Genomic DNA, 21,662 nt, shown 5'->3' with positions numbered 1-21,662 from the left:
ACATTTCCACCTACTAGCTGCTAATAACGTTAAATCAAACCAAAGAGGAAAAAAAAGTTTCAAAAGTATTTTCACGTCTGATGTCTAGTTGGCCTATTGTAAATTGTAATGAATAAGGACTGTATTGCTTGTGCAACAAACCACCTAGAGGTGACCTGACCTGACCTCTTCAAATGATTCCCAACCTCCCAAAGCAAACCAGTAAACTGACATCCTCCCTAATCTTGTTCTGCCTCCTCCACACTCACCTTGCTAGAGAAGTACTGAATCAGTGTGATGTATTGCTGACCACTTACCTTCAAGAATGAAATTCTCAGTGTTTTCATGTTAAATGTTAAAGACTGCTGATGAGTCTATATTTTGTCTCTAGCATGCCAGTTCTACCATTTCCTCTAAACGCTGGTTTCCATTGGCCACAAAACCTACACATTCCTCTACTGGGTCCGACCACAAAAACAGCTCACCTCCTCATTGACCAAAACTCACTGTGAAAGTTTAAAAAGGAATTGACTGTCCAAGAAACACAGCCAGCTTCACCACTGAAATAGATTTCAATAAATTTTAATTTCCGCAGCCACTTTTCCCAGTCTTGAGAAGGTAATGAATTAGCAAACAAGGGCCTCAAAAGAATTCCCTCCCATTTCTCTTTACTCAATGAATTACAGTTGACCACACAAGGAAAACAATAGATGTGGAGTTTATTTTTCTGTGGTGGGCTGTTTCAACATAGCAATTATTCACTGACACCACCTTCAAAGGTTCTTTAGTCAAAAACATTACTGTACTGTGTAATACATTGTCACATTATGATTTGTTAAAAATAGAACAGGATCTTTTGATTGAGAAGAAACATCTGTGTTATATCTGCGTGGGAAAAATCTAAGTGCTGCAAAGTGGACTTTCATGCTGTAAAATAATCCTTTTAAGTCACATGCCAGTTTGGATTTTCATTGAATTGGTTTCTTCATGGGGAAAATGAACAAAGTATTGATCAACACTCTTGTAACTAGTGTGTTGTTTTTGCTAATTTAAATAATGTCCTTACTTCAGCTGAGTGGCCCAAACCATGAAATTATGTTTGTAGGACAACTATCAAAAGAGAAAACGTCAAACATTAATTAAACTAAATCAAATGAACAGTTTTCTGCATTCCCAACATAAACTTACAAATCCCACAAAAAATCCTGTTACAAAAAAAAAGTGCTATAATTAAAACACCAGATTCAAAAAATCTGGTGTATCTGAGTGTATGTTTTTGGTAGTTGCCTGTAGGACAAAATTAAAACTGTTATAAATGTATTGAACAGTTTTCCGAATTTCCCAAATAAATTGGAAAATCAAATCACATAAAAATGCTTATTGCATATAAAATGTAGTGCTATGTGTAAAACAGCCATGTTTTATGAACATAAACAGACATACAGATTAAAAAAAATCTTACAGAAAATATTTGGTCTTGGCGAATTGTGTTGCTTTTAATGCTGGAAACTGTGCTTGCGTGTGTCTGTACATGTGTCTGTAGGTATTTGTGTGTGTGCTTAAGTGGCCTGTGTGTGGCCAGACTGGGCTGATTTTGGCCCCTGGCTCTTGCTTGCATTCAGCATGTCTGTAAAGAAACAGCTGGAGGCAAAGGCAACACCAGTCCCGCTCTGAAGCTCGGCCCTGCCAGCAGCGACAGATTCCAGAACTTTCCACGGTCCCAGATTGCCATGCCAACTGGTCTTGGCCCACCTCTGTTGTCCTGATCTGCACACCTGGCCCACCAAGAGCCCAGAATCACCTCTCCTGTCACTGTGTGATGAACAGGTCATTTACAACCCAAGTGTTTGTGTGTTTTTAAGAGTTATGGGCCCAGGTAATGAAAACAGCGTGGCAGTGGACCTCCTGTGTGTTGCTCTAATCAAACAGAACTGAGAACCTTAGCACTGTAGCATAACTGGGCTTAAATTAGTTCAGACTTCTGCAGTGAAAATCTTTCACAGATGGCTATTTAGGAAGAAACTGGAGAATAACAAGGCACTTTAGTAAAGATTTGTTTTGTGTTGAGTTTAAAAAAAAAGAAGCAAATCTTAAGAAAATTGTTTAGAAAAATTCTAAAATAAAACAAGGATTTAATAAACAACATTTGATAGTTTCAGAAATAGATTCATGATGTAATAACTCATGCAGTAGAGAATGCCAAAGACTTTTCACTGATTGTTTGAGGGTGTGACCTCCCAAAAAAGAAGTTACCGCTCTTTCTTCAACACATAAAATATGTCATATAGCTTTGTAATTTTATACATATTGCTGTTTCACATGTGTGTTTTACCTCTGTCTTCAGTTTTTAGTCTAAACTTTGTAAGTGTTTTAATGCAGCCACTTAGGTGGCATTCATTGCTGTTTATTGTTCTCTACTTGGTAGAAATTTTACAAACCCTTACACTTTACATTTTTACTAAAAATCTGAAGAAATTTGCAGCCCATTGTAATGGCAGAATAGTTCATGAAGGTTTAAAGTGTCAAGTCTCTGAGAGTTAACTTTTTGTTTATTCACAGTTCAACGGGTTAATTGATACTGGGTTAACTAGGAGAAAATAAGACCGAAACCGTTAGAGGATGAAGATTTAGTTTTCTGTCACTGACCAGTTTTTTATGGGATTTTTATGGAAACAATTAAATACCGTATTTTACGCCGTCTTTTTTTGAATTTACATCATCTACAAGGCGCAACGAATTATAGGGCGCATTAAGTCAGACAAAGGAGTAAGAGATAAGTCGGTCAGTTAGATTTTTATAACTGCGTTAACCATAAAAGTTGTTAATTGCATGCTACACGTTAGAAGTGTTAGCCGCATGGGCTTGTTTACATTAAGCCTACCTGTGACTCCCAGCCTTCTTAATAAATGATAAAAAAATAAATAAATACACAGTTCGACACTACTACATGTTAGCCGTGTTAGCATATTCACAATAACACCAAACCTTGTTTGGAACTTGTGAAAAAAACAGGCTGACATTTTTACAGAGCGCCGTGTACCTCTCAAATTGCTTCAATATAAGTAAACACACACAAGTGTGGAAAATACGGCAGTATTTGCATTACCTAGCTGCATGGAAATCTGCTGCAATACTTGTCCTGCCACTGCTTCAGGCTATACTTGAGTTGAATGTGTTGCAGCTTGTTATGAATACAACAAACTGTTCTACAACAGCTGACTTGTCTATCTAACTTTTATTTGTGGTTACAATTTTACTATGATTAAAGTACAAGAAAATAAAAAGACATTAAGAAATAAACCTTATACCACACGTGGTAATATTTGGCAGTAATTGTATGTATACAAGAACTGCCAATTGTAAGCTAAAGCTTTGTCAAGCGTTTTCTATTAGCTTTAATTTGCATAGGGTTTGTTTCTTCACATATTCGCTTCTTTTGGTTGGTGTGAAAGCTCACCTGAACTTTGGTACAAACCAAACAAGTGATTCCTGGTCTGTTGAGGCTGAACCAAAGCTGTTGTTCACTTTTCAGCATGCCACTTCAGGGGTCGTCACAGCGAATCAGCTTTCATTGATTCACACAGGTGGTTTGACAGAACTTTTTCCACCAGATGTCCTTCCTGACTCAACCCTGTAGTTTATCTGGGCAGGGGACTGGCACAGGGAGAACCAGACTTGGGCTCCCTTGTGGCTACATGGTTGGGCAGTAGCCCAATTGGTCTTGCCCAAGGATGAAGCTCATTGCACCCCCTGGGAATCTAATCCTGACCAAACTGAATCCTACACTCAACCAACTGAGCTATGCAGCCGCCAGGAACCATAGAGTGGAAATGAACTAAATGAATGACACAAGTGCCTTGTATTACTGGTTTTGGAAAAAAAAAAAGTTTTCATGTTCTTATATAATTAATGGTATGAAGCCCATTGAGACAACTATGCTGTAATATTGGGCTATATAGATAAAATTGAATTGAATTGAATTAAACCAGACAAAAGTAGAAACATGATTAGTGTTCACAGCCCACTTAAACCCCATTTTTAAGGCTTGTTAAGAGGCATTTTGCTCCCAAGTCGCTGGAATTTCTTGTCATCTTTTAAAGAGCCTTAGACCTGTATACTTGCTGAGAGACTTCACTACCTTCCCTGTCAATCATTCTCAACACCGTTTACCCAATCCTTTTCAGAAACATTTTTTTTTCTGTGTATGCTTGTTGAGCTGTCTTTCACTACCTCATAAATGGTTTAAGTATAAAAAAGTGAAGAAATTAACAAGTGTTATTCAAAATAGAAACATTGGCATAAAGTTTGTTTTTTGTTTCCCTGAGTAGGAAAACGAGACGGTGTAAAAGGCCTTCACCCACCTGATAAACTATTGCTTAAAGCCACTTTAAAACAGTGCTCATTGGAAGCAAAATATAATAAATATGGGGTATCTAAGCCTACTTTGTAACTTTCCCTCAGAGCATCATTTCTTTGACAGCATCTGGGATTCAAACTGTTGGTTAAGTCTGTCTGTATTTACAACAGTCACTTGAATTTAATTAGTTACTTATGGAAAAGCCATTTAAAAAACATCACATTTAAGGAGGAGAACTACTAGGTTATGCACATCATAAAAAAGCACATTTAAGCGTGGTGTGTTTTGGCTCAAAGAGGAGAAGTTTTAAGTCAGTGTTATATGACAGGGGTTATTTCTCTCAGGACTCGCCACCCATGGTATCCATGTCTGAACCTACACCAGCTCTCTCTCTCACTTTACGGGTGGAGGACAGAGAGAAAAACAGGATTTGTTTATGGATGTCCGGTATGTGAACAGTTTGACTGATGGGCAGCTAAATAACACAGGCGGATCCTTATTAGAGGCTGAGGGCTGCCAGCTCTGACGGATGCGTGGGCATGTCCTCCTTAGTAAATGATCAGGTGTTAGACTGTCTGCTAGGAAGGAAGTCCCTATTAACTTTGAGAAGCCTGGGGCTCAGCAACCTCAGGCATGCTTGCTCCCACTCATGCATTTTCCCATTCAAGCAGCAAAGGCCTCACTAAGGTTCAATACTGCTCAGGAGAGCTGGTGTGCTTCTGCAAAAAAGCCTGATTGGGACGAAGTATCTGCAGCTGTGGAGGTGTTAAAATAAATCTATCAACATCTTTTATGCTTGTGCTTCCCAAGAGGGTGATGTCTTAATTTTCCGACTTTTGTTTATTCAAACCGTTCATTTTTGTGGCAAAAGGTCAATTTTGTTAGAAATGGATCAGGGTTTTACATGTGGTTGCACAGTACCCGGTCAGAGCTTTTTCTTCTTTTTTTGGGGGGGAAAAAAGTTAGGGAAGTCATCAGGGAAAAGTCCATGGAGCTACTGCCCAAATGAGAAGTTCCAGCAAATCTGACTTTAATAAATTATCATAACTATTAAATAAAAAAATGAAAAAACTATTTTTGCACAACCTAAGATAAAAGAAAACCAAATCAGGCTGTTAAACTATATCTCTCCTTGTTAGAATTTTCATATTGTTGCAGATCATTATGAAACTATGTGGACACAGTTATTTTTTCTTTAATAAAGTACAATGGAAGTTAATCCTTTTTTTATTTATTTTTTTATTTTCTAACTTGTACTGTCCAACAGCTGAGCAAGCAGATCAGCGCTGAGTGCCTCTTGTATTGGATAGATTTTATTGTTACAATTAGGGTTCGTGGATCTTCAGACAGACTGAGTGTATATTTGAATAAACCCCTCTTGTATTTGAGGCTAAGCTTTATTTATGAAAATTATTTTTGTTTGCATTCCTTGTCGGACCGGACAGAAAAAAGAAACAAAAGAGGAGAGAAAGAAACAGAGTGGGATGTCAGAGATGGGGGATGAGGGGTTAAAGGTGGGGGATAGTCGATATTAAAAAGTTAGAACATTAAAGTGTTGTAAGTAAATTAGATTACATAACTTAGTTCACACAGCCAAAAAAAAAAAAAAAAAGTCTGCTCACAACTATTTACAGGTTAGAAGTATAATCATGCAGTAATCATTAATGATTTTTCTCCCAAGATTTCTAAACATAGACAGGTACACACAATATTCACATTGCCGATATTCATGAAGAGTGGTGTAGAAAAAGAGAAAAAACAAGAAGAAGAGGAAGACGCCCCTTCCTGCTTATCCAAAGTGAACACCATGGGCTAAAATGCGCATTTAGTGCATTCTTTAATGCACGTCAAATGCGCAGTGTGTGTTCACGCGATCAACGTGACTCAGCTGATTCCGACATGGAGATCTGCGGTTTTTCATATCAACCTTACACCAATATGCAACACACTACTAACATGAAGTGTAGCGCAAAGTTGCTTTTTTTCCCCAAGTCCGAATCAGTTGATTTATGTCTATTGCGTAAGCACTTCACTGCGGCACAAGGCTGCGTTTCTCCGCTTCAGAGTCCGCTGGAATAAGGTTATTTGCGTAAATGATTGAAGAGTAACTGTTGTCAAAAGAATGCAAACACAAGAGGAGAAGCTAGTGTCATAGGGTTAACTAGACCAATAACCAGAAGAATGTGTTACATTCTCTATGATAAGAACACAAGATACATTTAAAAATGGGGAAAGCGAACGTTAGCCAAGAAGTTAACATATTTTTATGACAGAGATCAACATGGAGAGCAGCACAATGTTTTCTGCTCAGGATTTTCAATAGCTAACTGATCGGTATTGGAAAAAATTCTTCCGGTCTTGAAAGTTGCATTTTCTTTTGAATCCGAATACACAAACAAATGTGTGCTTAACTTCTCAAATGTATTTTAACTACGCAACTTGTAAAAATTAGCTAGCAAACAGTAACCAGGGAACACACTTCCAAACCAAAGCATGCTGGTTGAGAAAATTAGTAACCTTGGCTTAGCATTACAATCTCTGTCCCGACTTTCAGCATAAGAGCTTATTTTGGGAATCTCCCTCTCCCTTCAATGACGTGAACAGAAATGGCCCGTGAAACGAACATATCACACCTACACAGCCACTTCACTCCCATCATTAACACCAAACTTTAGCGTCTAGAACAGCTCTTTTTCCTCGTAATCCATCTGCACCACAAAGCTCAGCTTTCCCTGGGGACCGTATTATATAAACATGTTCAGCTTGCCTCAGTATTTCCAAAGCCACCCATGTGAGCCATACCCCATCAGAGCGAAAGAGGATCTTGCTCTGAATTTCTGCTGCTATATTTACAGATCCTACAAAACAAACTTTAAAAAACTGATTCCCTTTTGCTCATGAAGCAGAGAAGCAATGAAAGGCTGGCTTTATATGCTTGAGGGTAGGCACAGGTAGCTAAAAACAAACAGCTGCAAGCTTTCCTTGCCGTACTTTACAAGGGACACCAGATTGGAGAAGTATGTTGGCTGTTGTAAGCAAATCCGACTGGTGGAAATGATGGAAAAATACAGTTGGGCGGAGAACAAGCTGACTGGCCAAACCCAAGTCTGATTAATGTTTCACACAGAAACAGTTTCTGTAATGGATTCACTGTTCATTAGTAAATTGACATTACACAGGTTGTCGGCAACTCCAGATTAATACATGCCAAAAACATTCAAATAAGACAGTATCTACAGCACATTTTGTATTAAAAAGGAACATTTTTCAATGCTATTACTGTCAGAATGGGGAAAATGTCAGAATAATAAAAGAATAATAAGAATAATAAACTAATAAAATTCCTCATAAGTATATGACAGTGAAGGGTAAAAAATGAATGACTTTCAAAAAAATTTTGTCATTGTCATGCAGCTTTTGACCAATTATTTTGCTTCACAGAGGTTTGCATCATATTATAACACTGTGTTTTTAATTTTCTTTTACCATTTTTTTTTAAAGGTGCCTTTTACTCCACTACTATTATTATACTCAAACATAATGTAAGTGTAATGGTTTGGGTTTCTTTGTATTGGTTTTTGCTTTCCACTTTGTTTTTGTCATGTTTGAATTCTGTTTCCTGTTTTATTTTGAAAGATTTACTGTTATGTCATGGTTTTGAGTTCTACTTCCCTAGTCCCAATCTCTCCTGATCATGTTCATTTGTGTCTTGTCAGTGCCGTTTGTATTTAAGTCTTGTCTCTGCCTTCCTCTTGTGCTGGTCCCGTTTCTGCATTTTTAGGTCCTTCACGCTCCCCAGACCTCCCTACCTGCTCCCTACCTGATAGTAAATGGTACTGCAGAGTTTTTAAATTGGGGGTTTTGTTCTCTAATATGCAACCATCAAACCACAAATATCTGCAAGGTCAAAACTATACTGAGAGTGTCAGGTTCAAAGGTTTTGAATATTAATCACGATGCAATAATGACTAGATTTTTTTTTGGTTGCCACCAGTAATAAAACGTGAATTAAAACCATATTTTGATTGTACTTTTTAAAAAAGTATTTAAACATGTAAAATTAGTCTTAGTTTTTTTCCATATCAACAACAGCCTGCATTTTAGCTTTTGAAAAAGCTTTATTGTATAAAAATATCAATGTCAATTCATTTCAATACAAACGTTTCCAGTTTTGTTTTTGTTCCTGTCTTTAATGACATTTTTCTCACACATGAGCTCAACACAATTAGGACTCCACACATTACCCAATTAAGACTTAGGATCTACACATTTGAAACAGACTCCTCCTTTAATCAGCTGTACAGTTTTACTTGTTAGGTTTGTTATCGGAGATGAAATCGTGACTGTTATGTTATAATTCATACAGAAAAAAATCAATTGGTTTTTGCTGCAAATAGTACGTTTTAAATGCTATTTTGTAATCCGATCATCCTACACTTTGTTTTTCTTGAAAAAACTTTTCACTGTATTTTCTAATCAGATTTAAGTGGGACATTTCAGTTAAATAAAATCCTAAAATAAATAGTGAATGTTTTCCAGTTCAATAATGAACTCATTAAAATGTTTTTCTTAAGTTAAACCTTTTAAATGTTATTTTTCAGTTCAAATCAGCCTTCCTATTCTCTAGTTTTGTATCGACATCTTCTTATAGTGTCAGGGTTGTGAAAAGTGCTCAGTAGTCTCCAGTACTCTCTGAGTAGCACAAAATTGAGAGGTGAAAACTGAGGCTTGGGAGTGCCGTGCCAGTCAGTGTTCTCCGGTGAGAACGAAGCGGGTGGGCTCGCTTGATACAGGATAAAGCTGTCCAGAGGCTGCCTTCAGCATCCCCGTCTGTCTGCCAAGCACTGCTAGCAGGCGGAGAGGACAAGACCGTTCAACAAGACCTCTGCATTGAATGCAGTCCATTTAAAATAACTTATGGATAAATAAATACAAGCCCGAACTTCACTGTACAGTAATTGGACAGGAAACCAATAGAGACAAGCTCATTTACAGTAAATGGATCAGCTTTGAGTTGGTGAAGTGTACTTGGCTAACACTCTGCATTAAAACCATTTGGAAATTTCAAGCAAAGCAATTTTTTTTTTCAGCGTTGAAATATTTTGCAAGAAGACAAAACTGTGTTTGTGTGTGTGGGTGAATGTTAAGCATTGATACATTCTTTTAAAGCAATGGACCAGTCCAAGAAAGTAAAGGCAAGAGGAACGCATTCTCACACAAGATTGCTTCATTTTCTGCATTAAGAAAAATATTACCAAATCATGAACACATAATCTCCCTCTTACTTTCAGTGTCAGACAAACACACACCGTTACACACACACATGAACACACAGAAATGTATAGTGGTTAGTCTGGCCAACCTTGTTGACCCACCGGCTTAGCTGTGGTTGCACGCTGAACGCAAAGCACTCATTAACAATTTGAGTCTGCTCTTCGCTTAAGCAAACAAACAGCCTCAGCACTCATTACCATAACACAGTGCGTGTGGTCTTCTCAGTCAGACTTCTATTGATTCTTTAATTTCGCAGAGTCCGGGCGAAATGGCAGCATTTGTCAGACGAGTTAAGGACACGGAGCGGGCCTGCATGCAGCGTGTTCCAAAGTGCTTCAAACAGCTGTGGACACATTTTTCATCGGGGCAGCGGCTGCGGCCGGGAGTGTGCTCCAGAGTCGGTCCCACCACATCATCCCAAGCCACAAAACAGAAAACACCACAGTTGGTTTCATGTCGTGTGTAAAATGCCATCTTAACTTAGAGTGTTTGCTCCATCTCAAACAGGTCCATTTTCTGCCTTCAGACAGAACTATCCTTGCACGGTCAGGCTTGACTGTGAGCACTCCTGTGTGTGTGTGTGTGTGTGTGTGTGTGTGTGTGGTTTGGCTGCTGGGCAGACGTTTATGGTAATGGTTTGGGTGATAGGTCAGGGGCAGGAGGGTGGCGGTCAGCTGTGATGAGAGCTGCGTCTGGGGTCGCGAAAGTGTGTTTGTGTGTGTTTTCAGGGGTGGGGGGGTGGGGGTGGGGGGGGGGTCAGACATTAAACAACTTATGGGTTTATGGGACAAGTGCGTGGAAAAGACCCCACACCCACTCCTTAAAGAGCCTGGAGCACAGGGCCACTGCAGAGAGTACGGCACCCCACTGCCAGCAGCTGCCAAAAGAGAAATGCTAATGTGGTGGGCACCTCATGAGGCCAGGTCAGAGACTCAAGCTGTGGACTTGTTTTTCTACTTTTTGAGTCACTCTGAATCACTTGTACGCCATGATTGAAGACACGTTTTAATGATACGCTGAATAACATTTGGAAACTTTTTTTTTGTGTGAAGTTAAACAGATGAGTGCAAAAACACAAGCCAGATGAGAGCAGAGCTGTGTCAAGCGTGAATCATTTCATCTTAGAAATACATTTTACAGGCTAAATGTCCAATGGCAGATATTTCCTGTCTGAAAAATTATGATTTAATGTACCTGTGCTCCAGCCTGAGCCTGGACAACATGCTTTTGTACTGGCAGGACCTCCCCGACTCACTGTCTCCAGGAGCTTGACATTTATGGTTAACATAAAAACAACATCTAGTTGTAAATATGAAATCAGCCCAAAAGCACTACCTGAGAAGGATTATCATATATCAAGCGGCTGCAACAGAAACAGACAAATCTTGCAGCAACTTTCAGATCAAATAAATGCATGACGAACGAGGCTGTGTTTTGCTAACCCTGAGCAGGAATTAGGTAATGTTCAGGATGTGTGCCTCTTAAATTGTGGAGTAGTGACCCTTCTCCGACACTTTGACTAAACAGTCCATTGTGCATTGTGGGTTAAAAGCTCATTTGAACTGGAAACAGAGGAAAAAGCTGACAAGCAGGTGGTATATTATAGAAACTCAAATACAGGTAAAGTAGCATTAGATGCAAAGATAAAGTATCAGAATGTCTCATTTTTTGGCCTGACCTCTTGCCAAGACTTAAAACTTTTTGCATATGTGAAAAATATTGGATGAAGTTGGAGATTTAGGATACTCAAATCAGTATTAGTCCTAATGCAACTTATAAATTATGAGCAAAATGTTGCAGGTTGTGTTTTTAATGGAAAGCAAACACTTTAAGTCTCCACCACTCTGCTATGTTTACACAAGTTTAAGTTTACATGAGTTTTCGCCACCCGTTTAAACTCTCTAAAGTGGAGTCAGCTTATGGGGACACAGACCCAAATCAGGGCAGGACCAGCTAGATCCAAATGATCATCAGTGTAAATTTGGTGACAAATGAAATGAAGTGTAAAGCTTGGTTTTCAACTGGCTGCTAATTGATTTGAGGAAGATCACTCTGCTGCCAGTGTTGGACTGGACTCTGTTTGGGTTGGTTCAGATTTTGGGTCTGAATGTCTGAACTGAAATTTGGTTTTGGCTGATCTTTCTGGAGAATAAATTGCGAGTGCTGAGATTCCTGTTCCCTGTTGATTTAACAGGAATTATAATTTAGGGCAGCGTTGAAGTGAGAGCGTTCAGAGAACTGATACAGTGGAACAAGGTTTAAATGATAGTTGTTCATTATTATTTCATTTTCAAAGCACCTTCTGTTTACTTTAGAGTATGCACATAAAAAGTGGCAGGAAGGGGTATCTGTAATTTGGCTGACAGACTGTTCCAACAGCTCTCATGGGGGAGTTTCAAAATGTCTAAAAGACCTATCTGGAGGTTCTCATTGCTGTTGTTTTGCATACACTTAAAGCACTTTTTTCAAAAATATGCAACAAACTTTCCCAAATAACAACTAGAGAGTCTTTGCTGAAGTTATAACACGGATAGAGTAAAATATGTCCCACAAAAAATCAGGAAAATTGTTAATTTGATGGCATTCTGACGTTTTATTTGACAAACATCCCATAAATTATTGATTATAATCAATTTCTATCATTTTGAAAAGACTTTATAATGGTATAGGCCAAATTGATTTGATGCAATTAACAACTTGCCTCAGACTGATCGATGTGGTTGGATCATAGCAATATAAATTGAATATTTGTTACACCATACTCAGTAAAATACACTTTTGTCTGCAAAAGTAAACATAAATTCCTTTATTAACTCTATTCATAATGTCGAAATTTCCTTTAAACAAACTCTGTTGGCAACAAGGTATTTACAAAAACGATGCCCATTAAATTCTAGTAAAATACTGATTGGTTCTTCTGGAAACATTTTCTGACATTTTTTAAACTCACTTTGTTAGATTTTACATCGTATGGGAGAAAATTACAATAATGAGGAGCAAAAAACATGAATAAGATGCATTGGTGTTGTGCGCATATAAACCTCAGGTGATTGAAAGAGCAATAAAAGCAAAAGATTGTTAATTTTAACTCTAAAGAATGGAGTTTTAACACCATAAATGACATGTAAATTTGTGCAGAAAGCCAAAGCATTTGCAGCACAGTTTTGTAGTAATTATTATTTTTGTGTGCATTTCCTGAATTTTTTCCCTTTTAATTAGGCATAACTTAGTAGACTGCATCAACTTACTTCAAAAGGAAGCTTTTTTTTGTGTGGATAGCTTCCATTTTCATTTCTGCTTCAACTCCGGGGAATAATCCTGAAAATCATGCTGCACAATCAGTCTGCACAAAAGTCTCAAACTAAAAATCTGACGTAACCAGTTAACTCAGTTCAAGACACATTAAAGAAATCCTTAACACCCAGAAATAATAAGCAGCAGTTTAGCCGTTTGAAAAAAAAAATAAAAAGCGGGCAGCAAAGTTTTAGCTTCAGAACAAAAATTTAATGACATTAATAACTTAAATAAAAATTTTGGAAGTAAAAAGCATCTGTGAATGAGTGTGTTTTTTAAGCAAATTGATGCTATCTGAGAGATCTGCCAACTTTTCTTTAAAAACACATTCACAAAATGTTAACACATTCAAGTTAACTGCATTTAATGCTAAGATCATGGTGAACCCACTTTTATGTCACTCCTAATAAAGCAAAACCCGCAGTTAAAAACTCTTGCACAATTTAAGCACCAGAAAACCCCCAACTGAGGGAAAGCCTGTGAATAAACGTAGTGTTCAGTCTGCTGGTCATTTCTGAGTAAAACAATGCATGCCTGCTGAAAGTAGTTGAGGCACTGGGAGGTAAGAGGGAATCAAGAGCATTCCTCACATGACAGTTATGATTGGTAGGTGTGAACTGAGTTGCAGAAAACTCCTCCAACGGCCCACAATACGACATTATGAGATATGCCTCAAATGAACTACGTGAAATGGTGCGTACAGTAACTCGCAGTTAAAAAACCATTAAGAAGGAAAAGTAACTCTCCAAAAGTCATTTTTCATGTGAGGTTTTCCAGGATAACAAACCTGAAGTTCCCATGTGAACAAATCAAAGTTGTGAATGCAGAATAAAGAGGCCATTATCGAATAGGCTTTGGAAGCTCTGATTTTCTTCAGCAATTATGCTTTAATTAACTTTTTTGATTTTTGTGCCTGCTTGTAAGTTAGCTTACTCTCATAAAAATACAATAAATAACCCCATCATTTGTTTTAAATCACGCGGATTTTTCATTTAATGGCAGACAAGGGGGAAAAAGTGGTAAATATGCATTAGGATTTGCATTTTTAGAGGATCGTGACATGATGCACCTTCACAAGAGCAATGACTGTGGCCATAACATGAGCCAAAGTTTATGACATAACAGGGCGGACCAACAGAGTGAGAAAGTAAAACCTGTCTAAAAATAGGTACTTAACTCTATATGAGAAATGACTAGAAATGAGTTGTGTTTGTAACTGTGTGGTAGAAAAGCGTTTTCAACCAGAGTGGGTGAGTGGGTGGGTACACATAAAGCCGAATGTGAAGTAGGTGCAATATAAAAATGAAAAGGTGAAAAAAAATGGGTAAGAATACAGTTCTGTGTTGGGAGTGCAATTTAGCACGAACCCAAAGCTGCTTTCCTGGCTCACATTCTGTATCCATTTGTCAGCCAGGAAAGGGGATTTTTTTTTCTTCTTGTTTTTTTTTCTTTCTCGCAGGTAAAGTTCCTGCTGAACAGAATCAGATGAGGTATTTTTTTCCCTGACCGAATGTTAAAGTGCTTGACGTTCAGGGCACACTCTGGGGAAAAAGGAAGAAAGCTGAATTGTGGATACATCAGGGGGGTCTCCCAGCCTCAAACCCTTTCTGGACCCCTTTGCTTAATTGTATTACGAGTGCTTGTTAAATATTTCCCCTTGTTAAATCATCAACCACTAACTAATGTCCTCACTGATCAGAAGGGATTTTAGTAATCACTGCTTCACATAGACGTTCTTTGTTTCATTCATGAAATAAAAAAAGAAGTACTGCAGCCTCACAGTAGAAATGGGTTAAAATGACCTCGAAATAAAACTTTTTGACAGTGTGTGCAATAAAATAACTTTTTTTGTGAACATAGTGTATCAGATACCAGTGGAAGACATTTTGGGAAAAGAGAATGGCAACATTGTTACAAACAAATTGCTATGTGTTAATACTTGGGGCTATGTACAGTACCTACCAGATAATATTAAGTTTTGTTTACACATGCATATTATGTAGATGTCTCATGTGACTTAAAGAGAGCCGCTCGTCAATTTTAGATGCTCTGATCTGCGTTCCCATCTGAATACTTCTGTAAACTTTCTCTGCGACGGACCGGCATCCTCTCTGGGGGGTACCCTGCCATCCCCCAACAACCTCTTGACCCCAAAAAAGATTAAGCAGGTTCAGAAAATGGTTGGATGGATCAATGGATAGATTTTTTGTCAACCCAACTCTTACACTGTTTGCCTAATTAACGCAATACCAGTAGATTCAGATGTGGAGAAATGCAGCCTTGTGCAGATATGCAACACTTTAAAGTAGTGAGGTGCTTTTACAATCAACATAAATCAGGTAATTCTGTCTCGAAGAAAAACGACTTTTTGCTGTTATCTAACACTTCACGTTTGTAATTTGTTGCCTATAGGTGCAAAGCCGATTTAAAAAGAAGATTTTCCTTGCGTGAGAATCGGCTGATTCCCGTTGATCATGTTAACAAAGAGTTACGGTACGTTCAAGAGCGTATGTTAGGTATCGCCAGCCAAATCTCCAATGTTAAAGCGTTAAAGACTTTGTTTATTTCATTTGCATTTAGAACTTAAGTCTTCTGCTTTACAGGACTATTCAACTTCAACATCACATTTAAAGTTCTACTTCAATCATCTTTTGACCTGTTGTCAAAGCATTCACATTGGTCTTTTAATTATTTTGCCGCTTTTAGCTAAAATAAAAAAACCTACATATTTCAACCCTTGTGCTAACTTAGATGGCCCCACCCTTACATTGACGTGTTATTCCTACCATGACAAAGATGGATAAGGGTGGAAAGATTTCATGTAATCCATGGACACAGTGAGGTTCACAAATCATTGAAAAAAAAGGTTCAGCGCACTGTCTAGTGGGTCTAGATGACCCAACTCCCAATGTTAAAGTGCCTAGGAGAGCACAAGGGTTACATAACGAGAACTATTGGAGCTATCTAGCCAAACAGCTTTGAGCCAGATACCAGCTCAGACGAGGAAAACGAATATGTATGTGGATCTGTTCATCTGCAAGTAGATGCATCAGAATGGAGCAGAGCAGGTAGCTTGTGGTCCACTGATTGTAACGTCTACGTAAAATCTACAATCTTTTTCAAACAGTATTTTTTGTCTGCTCCTGATTTACAACAAGTTGAATAAATAAATACTCAGAAATGCAGTTTTAAGCTTAATTTTCAGAAAAATGCTACAAGAATGTTAACCCCCCCCCCAAAACACCATTTTCATCAGAGTAGGTCTTTAAGGATTATGACTCAAAATTAAATTACATTTATTTTTATTGTTAAAACACAGAAAATATCAGCAAAGTCTACAAAAATAATAATACAGAGGTATTTCTCATGATTTTAGAATCCACAGTTCAGAAGTCACAATTTACCCTTTAAAAATAAATTGTAATTCATTTATTATTTTATCTTTTTACAAGAATTTTTCTTATCTTTTTATCAGTGGAACCATTTTGGTCATTACTTTCCATTGACTTCCAAACTTTGGAGTGAGTTTCTACAGCACTCCCTGCTTGTTTGGCCCCAGATGCACCAATACAAATGTTGTAGCTTTAACGTTACACCGTTAACACCATGATGAATATTTAGGGTTTTGTTTAGGATCCAAACACTGAATTGGAGATTGAGTACTGCACTTTGAGGACCAAGCTCCCTAATTTTCTTGTTAGCTGAGAACCAGGGATCCCTCAGAAGCCACTGTGACCATCCGGTGGTGAGCTGAGGAGGAGTGGAGGTGAGCTGAATAGTCTGCAGTGAAGGGTTGTGGGTTGGGTTTCTCTGAGGTTATGGTCATTCTCCCATGGGAAAGTGGTTAGGCCAGGCTGTTTACCTTGGACTAAGTCTGGCCCTATCCTTAAACCGTTCATGCTTTACTTGGTAACTTTTGATTACTCAAAGTGAATGCACGGCTGAAATTGTAGTGCTTTTCGCTCTCATAAATGGAGTTAATTTTGAAAGTGCATTAATTATTTTTATATATAACACAAAATGTGCCTGTTTCATGGTATTATTCATGAGCGGTGATTTGTGTTTTGCGTAGATACCACCTTTGAGTCACAGCAGGTGTGTGTGAAGGTTGGGGGAGGGAGGTAGGTAGAAGGTTGGGCCGGGTGTTCGCGCTGGATAGGGGCAGAGGTAGAGCTTGCATCTTCACCAAAGTGGATTTTCTCTCAGTTGCTCTTCTCAGACCGACTCACACAGGCTGGACCGATTTCCTCAGCTCCGTTCTGTCCCAGAGAGGATGCTTCATTCAGACTCTTCATGAGATCACGGCAGAGCAGAGCAGAGTTGCTGCTCTGCAGCTGATGGGCTGCGCTCCTTCTATCTTTATCCCTCTTTCAATTTGGACACCGAGGAGAAATAAATAGCTCAACACACACTGTTGGGAGGCAAATGAATGGAGGAGACTCATGGGGAATTTCCCAAGGCTGTATTTACACCAATGGACCTGGACACAAGATCTGAATGGACCAAACTGCATTTAGCAGAATAGCTTTATCATTTTGTAACTATTTTTTTATTAACAGAAGACTATTGATTTGGACATTTTGTGGGCTTTCATCTAAAGGGAAAATAAAGAAATCCATTCTGTAAGTTCAAGTTTTTGCTTTTATGACAAATAGACCTTTTGCTAAAAACACCAAGTTTTACTCAGCGACTATTGTTTTGACACAACTGTAAAATAAGAACAAATCAAGCTGCAGGCAGATTCTTATAAGGAGGAAGACGTTTGGGCATAAAATTCGAAATAAAGTTTTGATCAAGCAGTGAAGTGACTGATGATATCACTGTGTTCTTCAGATGTTTGGCTCAAGCATGTGCTCTTTAGTATTGATTCATCAGTGGAGTCTGGCTGTGTTCTTGCTGTTCCCTCCAGTGACTCTCGATGGGAGACCAGTTGATGCACTTAATCACAGAACGTGAGTTCATTTTACAATAACTTTAACTTGATGAAAAGAATTTTACTAAAACTCATTTAGAAAAAAGGAGGAATTTTCAAAAGTCCAGATAATAAAAGTTTTTTTTAAAGAATTCCTGTTGTTTGTTTTAGCACTGCTCTGTCTTACGTTGACATTTTTAGGAAAGATTTTTTTTTCCCTTTCTTAGGTTGGTCATAAAGTCAGATTAGTGACAGGCCTCAGACATGTTTATGCTGCCACCTACTGTACTGAGGTTTCCTGAAGCCTGACGTTAAATTTCAGCTGCCACCACATCTAAAACTACAGGACACCGCAACTCAACACTGCGGTGTAAAGACATTTCAACAACATAAAAAAAAAGAACATTATTACTAACAATCTAAAAGAAATTAGGCAGAAAAGCGGATATTTAGGTGGAGTTCTTATGCTGGAGAAGTGACATGAGACACTTGATGCATTTATTTGGGCGAAAATACAATTTTACAGCACTAGTTGTGTTTAAAACATGCTGATCTGTCCGCATGTCTTCTGTTAGGAGGAGGTCAGTGAGCCACGTCCAGCTGATGCACGACAAAAGCAGATCCATGCAGGAGTTCAGACGGAGCATGTGGCTGCATGAGCTGGTGGGGGAGGTGAACACCGCTGATCGGCACGCACCACCCGTACAGAGCAGAACTCCTACACAAACTTTCAGCGGAAACTTTCCACATCAGAAGTCCCCGGGGGCAACCAAGAACCTCCCTGAGAAGTTCAAGGAAGACAGGGAGGGTCCTAACCTCCCCCAGGAGACAAACAAGGCCATGGCCTATAAAGAAGACCCTCTTAAAGTTGCTACTAAGAGGAAAAAGAAGGCGAGGTTAGGCCGGCGTAGAGAGAGTGAGAAAAAGAGGAGGCGAGCGTGACCTGCCATCACAAAGAGGCCATGAGGGACAGAAAGGCCTGACAGAAATATCCCCGGGACCTTTTCCATGGTGCTGCACTAAGACACTGACACTGACTGACTCATGCCTGACAGGCGGTTTATGGTGCCGGGGTTAAGCTTGTACTTTGTATTTTTGTTTCTTCGCATATCTTTTTAGCCTCATATTTATTTGGAGGACCTTCACACCTCTGTAACTCCATTATCCTTCAAAACTATTCTTTTGGAAACGAGTATTTATTTCTTTTCCATAACAACAAAAACAGGGGCACAAAGAGATGTGCTCTTTTCAGTGAATCAAAACAAACTTCTTGACTAACACATGCATCTGTCATAATTTATTACACTTTAAGTATGTATATTTATTTTGTGAATGTCTCAAGGTGCTGCTGACTAAATTCCCTTATGCACTTTAGTTCAATTCTGTTCATGTTCTTTTGTGGTTGGGTTACTGCTTTTCTGTCTTACTTCCCCATCTGTCATGGAGTCACAAGGTATTAGAAGAAGCATCAGACACACTCCCATTATTGCATAATGCTGTTGTTTTGAAAGAATGAGCCAGAGTCGGGGCTCTCGGATTCATTGGTCTGCATTTGCACTGAGGGAATGCTGTAAATGTTTCCAGTTAATCAAGTATTAAAAATGTAGCCTTTTGATTTATAGCGTCTTCATTTGCCAAACTTTAAACTGGGCTGAAGTGAATTTTAAAACCAAATGTTCTTTTTTGGTGTACACTGTTTGCTGGGCAGATTTTTAGATCAGGAAAAGCATAAATCCGTTTCAGATCAATGGAAAGAACCTCTTAACTTTTGTTACAAGAAGTAAAGTGAATTACTTCTCATCAAAAGTTACTTTAAATCTCAAACTTAAAGTTGGTTTTGAGTAGATTTTGATCATAAAAGCTGATAATTTACTGATATTGCTGATCATTTACATGTAGTTTAATGACAATTTGTAATGTGATGTGATGAATTTTTGTCAAGTGTCTGCTGCCCTAATCTTTAATGGTGTTTTATTTTTGATGTAATTTAGGGAGAAAATCAGACAATCAAGAAGATATGCAGCATGGAAATGTATCTGTTCACAAAAACAAGTGTCTAAAGCTACGTACACATGCTGCATATGTGGAGCATTAAAGCCTGCAGGTTTTTGAACATGCTTAGCATATGGTGTTCATACAACGGGATACTAATGCATGTTCTCACAGTGGGAAGACCCTTCCTCTTGTGAATCTCACTCCAGGTTTCTTTCTTTCACAGCTGTTTTCCGATACACGAAAGATTCGGTGCCATAGAATTCTGACTGGGCACAAACAGCAGCTATTGATTTCTCCTTCGTGATTAAACCCATTGGCCACTACCATATCTGAGTCCCTGATTCGTCAAAGTTCAATCTGGTTTAACTACTTATTATATTCTGTATAAATTGACTGAATATGTATAAAACTAAGCGTTTTTTACGTTGAGCCTGAAAATGGAGGTAAAAACGTACGTAGCTATAGAGTTTTGAATGTGGAAGCCCAAAATGGCCATATGTGCACATTCACAAAGACTTTTTATTGTTAGCGGTCACTCAAATGCGTGCTTCTGAGCCTGGTGGGAACAATGCATCAGGGGTAGGGGGAATTTGTCGAGGGCTAAATTGTGAAGACTAATTTCCAAATCAGCAGCTTTTGCGGTCAGTGGTCCAAGAGTTCCTCCAGGGACCAAACAAGGTTTAACTGAGGTAGTGAGTCAAAGAAAAATGGATGTTCAAAAGTTATGTTAAAAAGTCGAGACAAACAAGCCTACTAGTTGATAGAACATGCACAGCTTTTAAAGAGGAGGATTTAACATTCAACAGTCAACTAAGAGCCCCCCCCTCAATAAATCTAACCACAGACAAAAGAGTGTAAGTAGGCTTGTATTTCTTTTATGTGAAGTTGGGCTTTTTGAACTGAAGTAAAAGAGGACAGTTTTACCTACGTATAAGCAAGTGAACTGACCCAGCAACTCTGACTGCTGACCTTAGGAGCTCATTGTGTCCAAACTTGCTTCAGTAGGGGATGAAGTGAAATTTTACAGCGGCATCCTGACTGGAGTATTGGATTTTCACACTTGCCATCACATTCGGAATGATCATTTCCGGTTGCTCATCTGCCTGGTCCATCGGTGAGCTCAGGAAAACAAAGGCTGCTGGATGTGTCCTTGAAGGGCTGGTTAGTGCCGCGGGTCTTGATCTGAACGAACCACCTAAATTCAAATAGTCTTGATCATTCCAGTTGGGTTTCCACTCAGTGCACACCAAATAAACTGCCCTGATCATTACAACTAATAATCTGCTAATGATTATTGACTCTGGGTCCTCATCTATTCATGTTCTCCTGGATCTATCTGTTTATGGAGGTTGTCATTCATCTTGGACGTCTTTCCTGAAACGTTTCACCACACATCTAAGTTGCTTTGTCGATCTGAGTGGTGTTGGGTTCAAGGTCCATGTATATCCTCCAGGGGCGTCACCCACATTCCTGCAATTAGATTGTCACATTTATTTGAATAGCACATTTTGTTTACAAAGACAATTCGAAGTGCTTTACATAAAACATTAAGATAAATATTTAAAATAAATATTAAAGGTGTGATCATTTTAATAAAAATTTAAAGAATGTTGAAAAGAGCTTAATTAAAAGCAAGCTTAAAGGGACAATGCAGATGTCATTACGGGAAACAAAGAAAAGAAACCAGAGAATGATGACTTTGAAAGGACTCTCCTCCCCCTTATGATCTATCATGTGCATTTAATACCATCTACTCCTGAACCATCTCCATCAAACAGCTGGACTTACAGATGCTGTTCTCTCATGATTTCAGTGATATCTCTGTGACAGAATTGGATATGTATCCACCGG

At 38.6% G+C, this 21,662-nt stretch overlaps 1 protein-coding gene across 1 annotated transcript; it reads left to right on the top strand.

Annotated features, from left to right (window-relative positions):
• The first annotated feature begins 17,072 nt into the window (after positions 1 to 17,072).
• Positions 17,073 to 19,431, top strand: LOC101161969 (parathyroid hormone-related protein-like). Its single transcript, XM_004069526.4, has 3 exons — positions 17,073 to 17,526; positions 17,738 to 17,856; positions 18,392 to 19,431. The coding sequence occupies exons 2-3, from the start codon at positions 17,738 to 17,740 to the stop codon at positions 18,756 to 18,758; spliced, it is 486 nt and encodes a 161-aa protein (XP_004069574.1). The 5' UTR covers positions 17,073 to 17,526; the 3' UTR covers positions 18,759 to 19,431.
• The last annotated feature ends 2,231 nt before the right edge of the window (positions 19,432 to 21,662 follow it).

The sequence above is a fragment of the Oryzias latipes genome, chromosome 6 (genome assembly GCF_002234675.1).
Source record: "Oryzias latipes chromosome 6, ASM223467v1".
In the NCBI taxonomy this organism is placed as follows: Eukaryota; Metazoa; Chordata; class Actinopteri; order Beloniformes; family Adrianichthyidae; genus Oryzias; species Oryzias latipes.
This window is presented reverse-complemented; position numbering and strand designations above follow the sequence as displayed.

Bases quoted from the DNA above. Each gene is read 5' to 3' on its own strand.
- LOC101161969 (XM_004069526.4), top strand. From the start codon at position 17,738: ATGTTTGGCTCAAGCATGTGCTCTTTAGTATTGATTCATCAGTGGAGT. The intron at 17,857-18,391 runs GTGAGTTCATTT...GTCTTCTGTTAG, and splicing joins GATGCACTTAATCACAGAAC to GAGGAGGTCAGTGAGCCACG.